Source organism: Pieris napi, chromosome 13 (assembly GCF_905475465.1).
Source record: "Pieris napi chromosome 13, ilPieNapi1.2, whole genome shotgun sequence".
In the NCBI taxonomy this organism is placed as follows: Eukaryota; Metazoa; Arthropoda; class Insecta; order Lepidoptera; family Pieridae; genus Pieris; species Pieris napi.
Window position 1 is genome coordinate 11751894 of NC_062246.1, and position 15107 is coordinate 11767000.

At 33.7% G+C, this 15107-nt stretch overlaps 1 protein-coding gene across 2 annotated transcripts in view; it reads right to left on the reverse strand.

Moving 5' to 3' along the window:
• Positions 1–15107, reverse strand: part of LOC125055126 (lysosome membrane protein 2-like) — a 78139-nt gene extending 63032 nt beyond the window's left edge. The window contains exons 1-2 of one of the 2 annotated variants that reach the window (XM_047657380.1): positions 15028–15107; positions 10890–11013 (exon numbers count right to left, since the gene is read on the reverse strand). In XM_047657380.1, coding sequence (XP_047513336.1) covers positions 10890–10908 — 19 coding nt within the window. In that variant the 5' untranslated portion in view covers positions 10909–11013; positions 15028–15107. Of the gene's footprint in view, positions 1–2983; positions 3051–10889; positions 11014–15027 lie in introns of those variants that run through there. The other variant, XM_047657381.1, reaches the window with a different exon arrangement.

Here is a 15107-nt window from a genome sequence, read left to right on the forward strand (position 1 = left end):
AAATCGGGGCATCAGATTTCTGTATCTGTTTCATGATGTATCTAATAGGCAAGTAGGTGATCAGCCTCCTTTACATGACCCACGCCATCGACTTTTTGGGTTTAAGGCAAACCATTTTCCTCACGATGTTTTCCTTCACCGTTCGAACGAATGTTAAATGCGCACATAGAAAGAAAGTCCATTGGTGCACAGCCTGGGAACCGCTGTTTCGCTAGTAAAAATACTAATAAAATCTAAAACTGAAAGTGTAATGTTTTTATTGCAATTTTATAAATAATTTTGTCGTGATAACGTCTTTAAAATCGTTTTAGTCGGGTGACATGTTCAGAAACTTGTGTCACACCAAAACCTCACGAGCGCGATCGCAGGTATAACGAGAGAGAGACGGACCGATCTCCCGTCTCATCTCGAGCGCTGCCAGTCATTCCGTGAATGTATGAAGAAAAATGTATATCATAGTCGAATAAGTAAACTTGTCATTTTACACCCGAAATTTATCATCAAAAGTGTGAATAAAACGATAGATGTAATTTAAAATTTGAAAAAATTGTTATCTTCATTAATTCCTTACTTCCCAAAAACTTATATCACCAATAAGACGTTATCACGTAAACATCTCGATCGTAAACCTACTTTACAAACAACCAATATTTTTTTTTTGTAACATGTATGTTTACCATAATTGTCATATATTTTAGAAATGCTTGTAACATATACTGTAGATCTAGATAACATTATGTATGAAGTGAACTTTAATAAATACATAAAATAAATAAACGAAGAACACGGCAATTGTTTAAATCGCTTTATTATTAATTTATAACCTTAGATGACGTCAAAATCAAAGAAATGCAAACGTCATCAAACACCGTCATTCCTTTCTAGTTAAAGTCAAGGCGAGCGGTCGCGTAGGGAATATTTTATTATGGCGGAAATTGTGTTATGACATGACTCACGCGCGGCGATTTATCTCGCAATAGTTACAATTTGCATAAATTACCGTACGATAAAACTGTGTTGGGCAGTTGTGACATTCCGTTTGGGTTTGGGGATTATTGAAGTGAAACTTCTTTATTGAAGTTGGGTTGGAAAAAAATTTAGTGTAACATTTTTTCGTTACGCGTCACATTTTTCGGTTACGCGCCATGTTGCTTTTTGAAGTCAAACTTCTTTATCGGCGTTGGAATGAGAGTTCTTTACGACGTATGGGAGAAATTTTGTAGCAAATCGTCACGTTTTTCAGTTACGCGCCATGTTGCTTTTTGAAGTCAAACTTCTTTATCGGCGTTAGAATGAATTTTTTATCGATGTATGGGAGAAATTTTGTAGCAAATCGTCACGTTTTTCGGTTACGCGCCATCTTTTTCTTGTCCCTACCACGGTTGATCCGAAGAGATTCGAAGCCATTAATTAATAACAAAAATATATAATAACGATAACAATGATAGTAATAATTCTATTACAATTAATGAAATTCTGTAATTATCTTAGTAGTAATAAGGTAAAATGAAATAATTGTATTTGTATTCATGTCTATGATAATAAAAGAAATAAAAACTTTATTTAACCAATTTCATTAAGTTGCATATAGTAGATCATTTTTCGAAAACTAAGGTCATAAAGAAGTTTTACTTCTTACGTGTGTACACCTAGTACACACACACATTTTTATTTATGTACACGTTGTTGCGGTAATACAGAAATACAGTACAATAACAATAAAAAAAAAACACAAGCTTTCTAAGTGTGGACCTCAGATTTTTGTATCTGTTTCATGATGATTTGTCAATCTAATAGGCAAGTATGTGATCAGCCTTCTTTGCCTGACACACGCCGTCAATTATTTGTGCCTAAGCCGGTTTCCTTACGATGGTTTCCTTCACCGTTCGAGCGAATGTTAAATGCGCACATAGAAGGAAAGCCTGTGCCAGAGGTCGAACCTACGACCTCAGGGATAAGAGTCGCACACTGATGCCCAGCACTGCTCTGTAATTCAATAAAAAGGAGGGCAACTGGGCTAGTCGTTCCCTAGCGATCCCTTTCAGGTCAACATTGTCATAAAAAGAATAAGAAAATTAAATTATCTAAGGTGAGCGCAAGAAGCGCAAGAAGCGTAACACAAAAAATTAGTTTGACAAAAACAAAGTAATTAAAACATATGTAACCACTGAAAGGGACTACTTTTATATTATTAACATATATACTACTCAAACTAATAATCTTATTTAGTCCAATTCTGTAAACACGGTGACAAAATTAAGTCGCCATGGAGCGTCGAATATACGAAAATATAATAATAATTTATTTATTCAACCAGACATAAGTCCATATGGTTATTATTGTGTTAGTAACCATATTATTCTAAATGTTATATTTTTAGCTTTAAAGTATATTCAATCATATAAATAAAAAAGGCATATGCAGTCCATTCAGATAGAATGTTGTTTAACGCATTCAAGACATAATTTATATAAGATAAGCCTAATAATGTCCTTACAAATTTTACAACGTATAAACAAGAAAATCGGTAAATTATGAGTCGTCGCTGTCGCAGCCCGTATGTAATGCCTTTACAAAAACAAGTCCTACATCATTTGAACCTGCGTATAAAACTCAATCAACATATTTTATTATTAATAATAAAATTTTATTTTTAATGGGGAAGTAATCATATACAAGTTACTGTCGCAATATTATTTAAACATAACATTATACTGCAAGGTATAAAGTTTGACATTTGGGTGACATTTGTTATAGTTTGGCACTCCATCGATTTATACATTCCTATATATACAGTCAAGAATTAGGAATGTCGTCAGAATCGAATACATTTTTGACATAAAGAATTCCGGTTTTGTATCACGAACAATTCCATACTGTAATCTAAAAGGATTTGGATGACTTTTGTTATAGTTTGGCACTCCATCGATTGTTATATATTTATATATATAGCAGGGACAGTAATTTGGGAGTACAACAGTACCTTAGCTTCAATGTGCCTGATGGGTACGCAAGAAGGCGACATCGTCCGCCGTTACTTCATGTGCTCACTAGGACTAACCTTCTGAAAATGGCACATATGATTCGCTGTATTACTAAAGTACAGCGTTCCGGTCCTTAATACCTTACTCTCTTTTTTTCTATTATTTGTTAGCGCCTATAGAAGTTAGTAAATTTTTTATATATTTTTATTATGTAATTTTGTTTTCCTAATAATTTTATGTTTGTTTTCTTCGTGTGTGAATTTTTTATTGGTTATGCATTCTTGTCGATTTAGGGTCACCTGTTTGGACAGGATTGTATTTCGTCTCTTTCTGACAAAGTACGTTTGCGCTGTGATGAACAGAGACAGATTTAGATTTTATGAAGAGGTTAGTATTTTACTTTAAAATCGTTTTATAGTCGTTACAATTATTTATTAATCGGAGGCTCACTCACATTGGCAGAGGGCTCGCAAGTGCGTTGACGGCCTTTTGAGAAAGCTCTCTTTTCTTGACCCTAAGTCGAATTATAGATTTTGTTGTACATATTCTTCTTCTGGATTACATTTGGTTTTTTTTAATTAAGAGTATTCGCGTGTTAAATTGCGTTCAAATAAAAAGGGTAAGTACTTCTACACAGGCGGGATTCGAACACACGACCTCTGGGTTGAGAGACGTGTAGTATATAATTTTAATTGAACCTACAATTAATTCTCTTTCTAATTGCGCTAAGTCATCGCTGATAAACTTTCAAATTAAGAAAAACCACTAATAAATGTATTTTTAATTGTTTATTTTTAAAAACACGTCAATAGGTGAAAATAATTAAAATAAGATTAATTTTTGAACCGGACTCTCTTTAATTCTCAAGTCACAAAGGTAATTTAAAATTGCATGTTTAATAACACAATTGGTACGTGTGTATGTCACTGAACTCCTCTTAAACGGCTGGACTGATTTGAATGAATATTTTTGTATGCGTTTGGGTGGCGCCCTGGATGGTTTAGACTTTAGATTCACAAATCAACCCGGCAGATGGCGATGCTGTCGGTATCTAGGTTATTTATCTATACAGCAAATAAACAGCTAGTATGTATATATATAAATCTTACAAGTCAGCTAAAACTAGAACCAAACAACTGCTTAATTATTAAACCGAAACGGCCGTATTTTGCAGAAAGTTTTACACAAAGAAAGTTCTACGGAAGTATTTATTAAGAAGGAAAAGGAAGGAAATCATCTTATTTAATGACGCGAAATATACTTCCGTGTCTTGTGATGGGACTAAAGCAGAGCGGGAAGCATAGGGCGAAAATTTTGAAGGCTTTATTAAACGTATATGTTGAGTGTTTAATGATTACTTTCTAGCATACGCGCAAAAATGGCAATAAAACGAATGGCGTAGTCTTGCCAATTCTCCTCCGATCTTCTTGATTTGAGAACTGACTGTTATTGTATATTTAAAATCGTCTTTTATTGGCTACATGTATACTTAATGCCTTGTACCTGAAGGACATACGAAATTGCTATGACGGGGCGAAATATTCGGTTCGGTCCAAAGATACTTTACTTCTCATCGAGTAGTCAGATAGGAAACGTCGATCTCATCTAGTTTAAAAAAAAAATATGTTTGACGTGTAAAAGTGTTTGTAAAAACCTACTTACAGAAATAAATCATTTATCATTTATCAATTATTTAATTACATTCACTTAGCGAGAAAATTTAGAGTAAGTTATGTACGTCTTGTTATGAAACTATTTAAAAATAAATATAAAATAAAAATATTAGTTTCTAACAATATGTACAATATTTTTACAAAAGTGCCGGTAGGTCGCATCGATGTTACAACAGGCATTATGTGACTAATGAATAGTAATTGACGACTCAGTGGTCCAGTACCCCTGACTGCGAATCCATGGGTCCCGGGTTCGATCCCCGGCTGAGACGAACATCGATGTGATGAGCATTTAGTGTTGTGCTTAGGTCTTAGGTGTTTATATATGTATTTATATGTCTATCTATCTATAATATGTATGTATATCCCTTGCCTAGTGTGAATTATTGTCTTTAAAAAAAAAGTAATAATTTCTTAGACGCTCGTTCACAGACGTATTAATGTTAGAAGGGACTTTTTGATGTTTTGTAAATACGTCATTATTCCATTAATTTATATTGAACTTTTAAGATTTTTACAGACACAGATATATAATATGTTTGTTTTTATTTTTGGTATAGGTATGTTGTTAATTATATGTACTGTTTACTTTTATGTTTCTTTTAAACTGGATGGCAATGTATTCAATATTTGTGCGCCTTGATACATAATATTAAGATTTCCGTAATTAGTCCTTGGTTGTATTAAAACATAATTTATCAATATTTCGTAATGAATATTCTGTATCTGATTTTTGTGTAAAGGATAGATTTATATGAATTAATTTGTTAATAATTTTGTATATTAAAATTGAGGTATTGTAAACGTATGTCTGGTTTGGTATCTCTGTAAAGTTTTTCAGTTGGAGTCAAATAATCGTAATAGAATAATATCTTCAATCATTTATTTAAGATTTGATAGCAAAATATAGAAAATTATGGACTCCCGAAGGCCTCCTCGGCCATATAAATAGTCATAGAGTCCATATAAATTTAAATAAAACATTTTATTTCATTACTTACTGTAAAAGTCTTGTGTAATGTGTTTAATTTTTATGGAACAAAAGAAAAGCTATAAACATGAATGATTTTTTTTTGGTTTTATATCCCTCACACTATAGTCTATATGTATATTATGTTTCTTATATTATAGCATGCATCCATGCCTTACATATGGATGCCAAACGTGGGCACGGAACCAGATACCTTCTTCTTAGCTACGTACATACCAAAGAGGAGGAGCATGTTGGGTCAGTCTAGTTAGAGCACTCTGACCTAGTCAGAAAGATTACAAATGTATGATGTTAAACAGAAACTACGACGACTAATGGCCATGGCCGTGGCACATGAAGACACAACTCGAGACAAATGAACTGAGATGGGAAAAGAAAAGAAGTAGACAAGTCGGGCGATGGAAACTATCTACTAACCACGGCGGAGCCTGTGTGGAGTTGCACGGGATAGAAATAAGTGGTGGTAGAAAGGTCCAGAGAGACCAAATTTGGTATAGATAGAAATAAGTGGTGGAAGAGAGGTCCAGAGAGACCAAATTTTATATAGATAGAAATAAGTGGTGGTAGAGAGGTCCAGAGAGACCAATTTTGGTATAGATAGAAATAAGTGGTGGTAGAGAGGTCCAGAGAGACCAAATTTGGTATAGATAGAAATAAGTGGTGGAAGAGAGGTCCAGAGAGACCATATTTGGTATAGATAGAAATAAGTTGTGGTAGAGAGGTCCAGAGACCTAGATACAAAACATTATTATTATAATATTATTGTTTGGTCAGAAATAAATGATACTTTTAAAATATTCATCGCAGACATCTGTTATGATGCCATTAACTTGCTGTTAAGGAAAATAGCGTATAATCGTGTAATAATTTACCGAATTCAACTTGATATCCCATAACTTTTTATATGTATTGCCTTTTTGCCCCTTTAACATCGTTTATGGTGTTTAATACTTCCTATAAATGTTACAGCCGTTGAGCTAAAACCTTTTTTGGAAAGGTTAAATTAATAATCTGTGTATCTGTCGTCGGAAACAGTGTCCTTTGATTTATCTCATAAGACATTAAAAAAATCAGTGGCTCTGAAACCTTTTAAGGCCTTAGATTTCTGTTTCAAGATCATTTTTCAATCAAATAGACAAGTAGGTAGGCCTCCTGTGCCTGACACACACCCTCGACCTTTTGGGTCTAAGGCAAGCCGGTTTTCTCGCTATGTTTTTCTTCACCGTTCGAACTTCGAGCGAATGTTAAATGCGCACATAGAAAGAAAGTCCATTGGTGCACATCGAACCTACGACCTCAGCAATGAGAGTCACACGCTGAAGCCACTAGGCCAGCACTGCTCATCTCATATGACATTAATACCAGATATATGAACCAGAGTTCATTCTGCTGGTGAAAATACTTATCACTATTATTATTATTGTCTTAAATACTTCTTGTTGCAAGTCATAAGTAGACGTTCAGCTTTTCAACTGTTATACCAATAATATAACAATGGCAATAGACTATAGAGGTATATTTACGCTCGCTGACAACTTCCCTGCTCACTGACCCTGTCCTACGGGCTGTGTAAATATGGATTAAATGCAGCAGTTAAACGAACACCACGGTTTAAGAGACTATTCTAAAGGGAATAAAACCAAAGTTGGTGGTAAAATAAGTAGACTTAGATATCTTAGGAGATTTTATTCTAGCTGGATTGTAACAGGGATATACGTCTATTAATTTAAAAGTAAAAATAGAGACTCTTCCACTGGCCTGGTAGTTAGTACCGGTGACCCAAGAGCTGGTGCTTTCCTCACTCAACGAATAAGTATCGTAATACAGCGAGGAAATGCCAGCATTACACTTTTTAAATTTGTTTTATCTTTTTATTCATTTTTAATTATTTTTATTATTTCTATGTATGTTAATAATATTACCTTTTAATATTATTAACTTATATATATATATATCTCTTCTCCAGACATGCGATATCTTAATAACTACTGAACCGATTTTGATGGGTCTTTCCTAAATAAGAAATTAAATCTAGAAGCTTTTTGATTTTTCTGAAAATTTGTGGATAAACGAAATATGTAAACGTGCGTTATTAACTTCCGATTCCAACAATAAACATGCATTCAAGGGGAAGGTGATTAAATTTTTAAAGGCAAAGCTTTATAAAGTTTTTAAATCATAAATTTTGACAACAATTATAATTAACTTATTTGTTCTTATTATTCTGACATTACTAGCTGACCCGGCAACGTTGACGTTGAACGGCTGACGTTGTTTTGCCATCTATACAGGTGACTCTGATCATAATACTTAATCTGCACCGTCTAATCAAATTCCTACGTAACCCTACAGCCATCTTTCAATTTTTTGAATCTAGTCCCATTCACACAGTACTGGTCACAGGTAGGTAAATAATCATAAGTCCGAATCGTTGTTGTTTTTTCGTCCTAGAAAGATATTAGAGTGACTCATGGCCTTGTGTAATACCTTTTCAGAATCCATATTAAATGTGCCAAAACTTGTTATACAGGGTCACTTTTCGGTAGAGTAATTTTTTTTCACAGTGGGGTCCGAAATAAACAAAAAGTTTTGATTTGAAAAACATTTATATCATATAACTTAATATTATCTTCAATACACTCAATAAACAACTATAAATAGTATGTCTAACGCAAGAACTCATCAGTACCAATCTAGTGGATATTATGAGAAACATACAGGATGTAGATTTTTTCGAATTCTAATAAGAATTAGTAAAAAAAAGTCAATCTTCATATAAAAACCAATATAAATCAGAACTCTGCAGGGGTTGACCTTAGAGACCTCCCGTAGAACAAATTTTTGCCGCTGATGATCTCATCTATCCCCTATTTGCGTTTGATCCACCACTTTTTGGCCACCCTGTATATATTATTTGCCATGTATATTATTTCTAGGAAACATTTTTTTAGTTCAATAAAAATAGAGAAGAAAAAACTATCAATAATAACAAATAGAGGTTGATCGTAGGGGGGTGAAAATTAAGGGTTGTATGTATTTTTGCATGGTGATTGATTTGATTTAAAAAATTTGTCGATTTTTTTTTATTTTTTTATTTTATTACCTAGGGGTTTGAAAGATAGATAGTAGCCGATTCTCAGAATTACTAAATATGCATAAAAACCGTTTCGGAGGAGTATGGGAACGAACATTGTGAGAATTTTATATATTAGATGAATCAATATGACATTTGCATTCTTTTTATATGGCTGAATGTGCTTTTTATAATTAATCAATCTGAACAACTTGCATTCAAATAAACGATTTATTATTTATTGATATAAAAAAGCCTCGCAGCAGTTGAACCAGTATACAAAAAACGAGTTAAAAACTAAGAGGATCTGATGATTTTTAATTACAGTTAACTGGTTTCTATAATTTGGTTATCGTTAAAGAACCAGTAATTAAACGTATTCGCCAAACTACGCATCTTAAATTAATAATTAAAATATTATTATAGCCAATTTATATACAGATTAGTTTAACTGTTTCCTTTAGACGTATATAGGATGTTTCAGGGCCATTTTAACGAAATATTTTAAAGTATTATTTTTCTTCTTCTAGTTGTCTATACTGATGATCGTGCCTGACTTGAAAAGCCCTAACTGATACTTACCTGTACACCCAGCGCCAGAATTACAGGTCTGGAGGGCTCGGGGCAACACAGCAGTGGAGGCCCCAAATTATTTTACAAATAATATGAACAATTTTTTCCGTCGATTTTTCAATCAAGAATTTATTGTGAAAATAAGTAGATTCTTTTAGTATTTAACAAACATATACGATAAATAAAAACCCATCAATAATTTCTGGTAATATTTAAGAACAATGTAATCATGTTTGTGCAAAGGTAAAGAAAGGTACACAGCAAAAAAAAAATATCAAAAGAAAAATTGTTTACTATGGTTTACTAATCGGAATTTTAAAAAAAAATCCGAAGTCTATAGTGGTAGTTTGTCTAGGCCCAGAGGGCCCGTCTTTTGTCTAGGCCGAGGCTGTAGCCCCGGTTGCCCTCCCCTAAATCCGGCCCTATCTACACCAACTTGTCTCGGTACATTAGGGATGTTAAGATTCTACCCTGAATACTTGTCTTATTTTGGTCTGACCAACGGGTAGGCGTTCGCCCCCGATTTCTCTTACCATCACTCCATTACCAGCTTGTCAAGACTATTCAGTTCTCTCCTGACAATACTGCCAAAGTAGCTAAGCACCCGTTTGTAAATGATAGTCGAGAAGCTTCTCGACATCTTTAATTGGTCGAGAATGGACTCTTTGAAGTATAGACAAATAAAAATACTGTTAAGAATGTTTGATACGAGTACTATAAGTTTTATAGAGAGCAGCCCTGCGATTCTGTAACTCACTCACTTCACTTCTGTAAAGGTGGGAGCTTACGGACGAGCTTAGGACGAACTCACACAGCGGTTTTTGCATTGGCGGTCGCTCTCAAATCAGTCGTGAAGCAGTCATTTTATGATTTGGCATTCTGATAATCAATAAACTACAAGCTCCCACCTTTTCAGAATGCCAAATCATAAAATGACTGCTTCACGACTGATTTGAGATCGACCGCCAATGCAAAAACCGCTGTGTGAGTTCGTGAAGTGAGTTACAGAATCGCAGGGCAGTAGTGGCTTCAGCGTGTGACTCTCATCCCAGAGGTCGTAGGTTCGATCTCCGGCTGTGCACCAATGGACGTCCTTTCTAAGTGCGCATTTAACATTCGCTCGAACGGTGAAGGAGAACATCGTCAGGAAACCGGTTTGCCAAAAAGTCGACGGCGTGTGTTAGGCACAGGAGACTTCTTTTTTGAGGCTACTGATATTTTTTTGTTTTTTATAAGTTTTATGGGTACTTTATTTTATCATGTTTTGGCACAAATTGGTCGTAAACTGTATTGACAGAAACATATTTTGGTCTCTCGCTGACCCGATTTACTTGAATTCCTCCTTTTTTTTTAATACATGCGTCTTTACTGAGACATAACCTAATTGACTAAACAGATATTTATAAAGTGTCCAATAACACTACTTACAGTCTCTATAAAGGGAAAGACATTTTGTTCTTGTTTTTCTATTTTAATTAATTTTATATAATTAATTCGGCTTATCGTTTCCTTAACATGCATGTGAAATTATCGAGTCAAAACTTTGTATGAAAATCAGTTTTTTTTAAAATACATGCTGTATAAAATGTACTTACGGTTAAATGAAATCATCATCGCTGATCACTGATAAAACTTAATCGATTGGGTTAACTCACTAATTTAATAATTAATGTCAAAATTAATGTTTTTACAATATAAATCGCACTGGGGCCCATGTACCTGGAATAAAAAATGCTTTATTAGTTTTTTTTCAATTATCAATTATTATTATTACTATGAGTATATTTGTGTGTTGGTTATAAAGAATAATTATTTTTATACATTTGTGAATATATAGCGGGTTCAGTAATTCTTTGAACAGGTAAGAAACAGTAGAGAAAAAGCAAAAATTTAGAAAAAATTGGATGTAAGTTGCAAGTTTTATTCCGGCAATTGACACCAAATAATGCTGATAATTGGGGTTAGAATTCGTGATCTTTTACATGTGAATGACCCCGCGGTTTATTTAGTTCATGTATGTCGATATAATATACTTTTAAAATACATATAAAGTATTTTAGTATCTGTAATTAATCAACGCAAAATCACATATTTTCAAAATATTAAAAAAGTCCAACAGAGCAGTGTTGGCCTAGTGGCTTCAGCGTGCGACTCTCATACGGCGTAGGTTCGATCCCCGGCTGTGCACCAATGGACTTTCTTTCTATATGCGCATTTACCATTTGCTCGAACGGTGAAGGAAAACATCATGAGGATACCGACATGATCTAGACCCAAAAGGTCGATGTGTCAGGCACTGGAGGCTGATCACCTACTTACCTATTATATTTAAAAATGGTCATGAAACAGATTCCCACTGATTAATTTTATTTAAAAAAGGCCAACTTTGTTCTTTATGCTACACACTCCAACTGACTATGTTTTATAATTATTAAATAATGATATATTAATTTTGCTTTTTTGTATTAAACACGTGTTATTGTAATAACTTCAACAGTCTTAGTTAATCCAAAGGGGACAAAATTTTGGAGTAGAGACTGTATTTTTGTTGTCATTGTATATTTTAAAGAATCTTTCAAATTTCACAATTCTTACTAAAACATCTGTCTCTTTTCATCACAATGTAACTGTAATTTGACAGAAAGAGACGGAAGTGTACTTCGAAAGACTCCAATTGAAATAAGGGGAAAACATCTTTAAAAAATCATTTTTATCTGAATTATAGACGCCGCCACAGACCAAATTATGTTATAACAAAATTGTGCATTTTAGGTCAACTTATCATGTGACGAAACATGTAATGATAAAAATATTCATTTGTTTTTATGTGACCGTAATAAATTGACTAAGACACGTGAGAAACGTGATTAACCCAGGATGCAAAAAAATCTGCTCCAGGTATGTTGGTGGCCAAGAGACCTTTCAGAAGGAAAAAACGACGGGTTGCACTCCAGGATTGCCGGCAGAAGTGAAAACTTGAATATTAACGTTGTCCAATTTTGATATTTTGGAATGGTTAGGGAATAATTTTGCACGAATTGCTTTAATTATCAGTATAAAAGTACTATTATTTATGTGGTAGAATACAATATTTATTTATTGAGCTGTCGTACGACAATGACAATTGAGATGACAATTTATATTACATTAAATACGCCGCGCCAGCTGTCCACTCTCCATCCGTCTTACGAATTTTCGATCAGGTCACGTGTCCTGACGCGAGTTAATTTTTTTTTACCTATTTCAAAAAGTATACAACGCCGCTAAAGAAGTTTGTTTGAAGTTTGACAGCAAACAAACCGTTACTATGGCCAAAGTTTAATAATAATTTAATTTAATAAAAAACTACGGTCATATTAAATAGACTTAAACTTTATTTAACAATTAAAGATCACATAGTGTATTGTAAAAATCGTTTCATGTATGTCAATAACATATGGATTTTGACATTTAAATGAGAGTTATAGTTCGTGCTATGCTCTGAATTTTATTTTACACAAGACAGAAAAAGAAAAGCTGATCACCGGCAAGCAGTATATAAAGATCTTATTTATTTATATATTTCGTGTCATAACTTAAATTATATATAACAAAAAACAGTTCCACTATAGGTATAGCCGAAATTGGAAGACATATAAAAAAAGTTCAAACGTTTTCGAAAGGAAAATATCAATAAAATTATGTTATATAACTTTGACTAAGTATACTCGGGTGTGTTCTGTGATGGTGTGGAAGTCAGGGTATATTCATTCATATTTCGCGATAGCTTAATCAAGTCAAGGGATACATAGTGACGTTTGACCGGGCTGCTTGATAAAACCGAGTTTTTGGGTAGTTGGTGTATATGTGAGGAACGTGAAACAGAAAAATCAATCTTAAATTTTGATATAATAAAAAAAAATATAATATTCAATATAATGGATGCATTTTGTGACTGATAAGAAATGTTATTAAAACAAAAGACGATATGTTTTACGTTTAACAATCATATTATGACAAACAATTTAAATATTATTAAAGAAATCTTGTATAGCGTGTGCGTGTCTTTATCAAAATGTAACTAAATAATAAAATCTCCCAATCTATGGATTCTGAAGTAGTCAAACTATCAAGATATAATTCATCCAGAACACATATAATCTGCTACGTATTTTAGCATGACTATGAGGTTCCAAAAACTAACACAAACACACATACGCACACAAGGATTCATGCATACTTAAAGTCTTACACGACTTTTGTTTGCTTAGTTGGAAAACTAAGACTACTTTGTCTTTACAAAAAATTTGTAAACATGCACCATGTACCACGGAATAATTGAATTCTAGTTTCCCAAAACAAACTTGATAGAGGACAAATCTTTGTTTTTAATTTATTTTATTATTATTTATTACTTAAGATACACCACGTGAAACATGGTGCAGCTCCTTACAAACGTTGTAAAAAGTAAGTAAAAAGTAGTAAAAAGAGTGGCGGAGAGTTTATTCTCATCCGTTCTACGCCCTTGATTTGATGGATGGCGGGATGGCGAGTACTAAAACAAATAAACCTGTTTGTGGATTCCTAATGTTCCAAGAATAAACTTTTGTAAGTCAGAGGTGCGGCCAAAAATAGCCACGTTTATGGATGTAAAAAATAACGATTTTTGTTTTCGTTCCTTACAGAAATTAACGACATTGTTTCATACTTAAAATCAAACGAGTCTGAACTTATGTATATAACCTCTAGTGAGAACGGCCAAGTCGGCTAAATTAATTTAATTCTTCAATCAAGAGACAATTATTCTATAATTATGGCCAATACTAAAATTATAAATAATTTGTGTTTTGTAAGAAACTTAAACTGTTATTTTTTTTATAGAACAAGGCGCAAAGCAGGGCGTATCACCTGATGTTAAGTGATACCGACGCCCATGGCCCTCAATGCCAGAGGGCTCGCGAGTGCGTTGCCGGCCTTTTAAGCATTGGTATGCTCTTTATACAAAAATTCCTTAAAGGTTCTTAGAAGGCTACATTATCCCCGAGTAATATAAGATATGATGACAAAACATACAAAAAAGGTAAAGTGGAAATGAGCCGGTCACATTGCCCGCGTTTGTGATGAAAGATGGTTCAAAGACTCTTACTTGAAATGGCCCAGAAGGAAGAGAAAAGAGAGGAAGCCCACCAGAAACCTGGAAAGATGGAATAAAAGGGATAGCGGGGCAGGATTGGAAAATTGTGGCGGGGATGAGAGAGAAGTGGAAGAATTTGGAGAAGGCCTTCACTCCATCGGAAGTCGAGTACCAGTGTTAAAAAAATTACAATTACTTAATAACTACTACTCGATAAAAATACCCTTTAGTACTCGTCTAAAGGGTATTTTTATTTTATTTTTTATAACACACGACATATTTTAAAAATTAAAAAAAGTATTCAGCCTTGCGTAGCCGGGACAATCCGCTAGTCAGAATTACGAAAAAATTTCACATTACAGAACTGTACTAAGTTCCCATTCAATTCTATATAAAATTTTGCTCTGAACGCATTTGAACGAACCTCTGAACTAGGATTACTAACTTAAACTGATTTCCACATTCAAAAACTATCACTGGAAACGGTATCCCAAACTGAAAATGAACGAACGAACGAAACCTATTTCTATAGTTCTAAATGTCTTATCGTATATAATTATAATGTCACTCTCATTCACTATTTAAATATCGAAGCCTAAAATTAAAAAGCAAAAACTTACGTAGACAATCCAATCGTCGCCAAGCACATGACACTTGCACAGACACAAACGCACAGTTGACCGCATCAATAATAAATGTG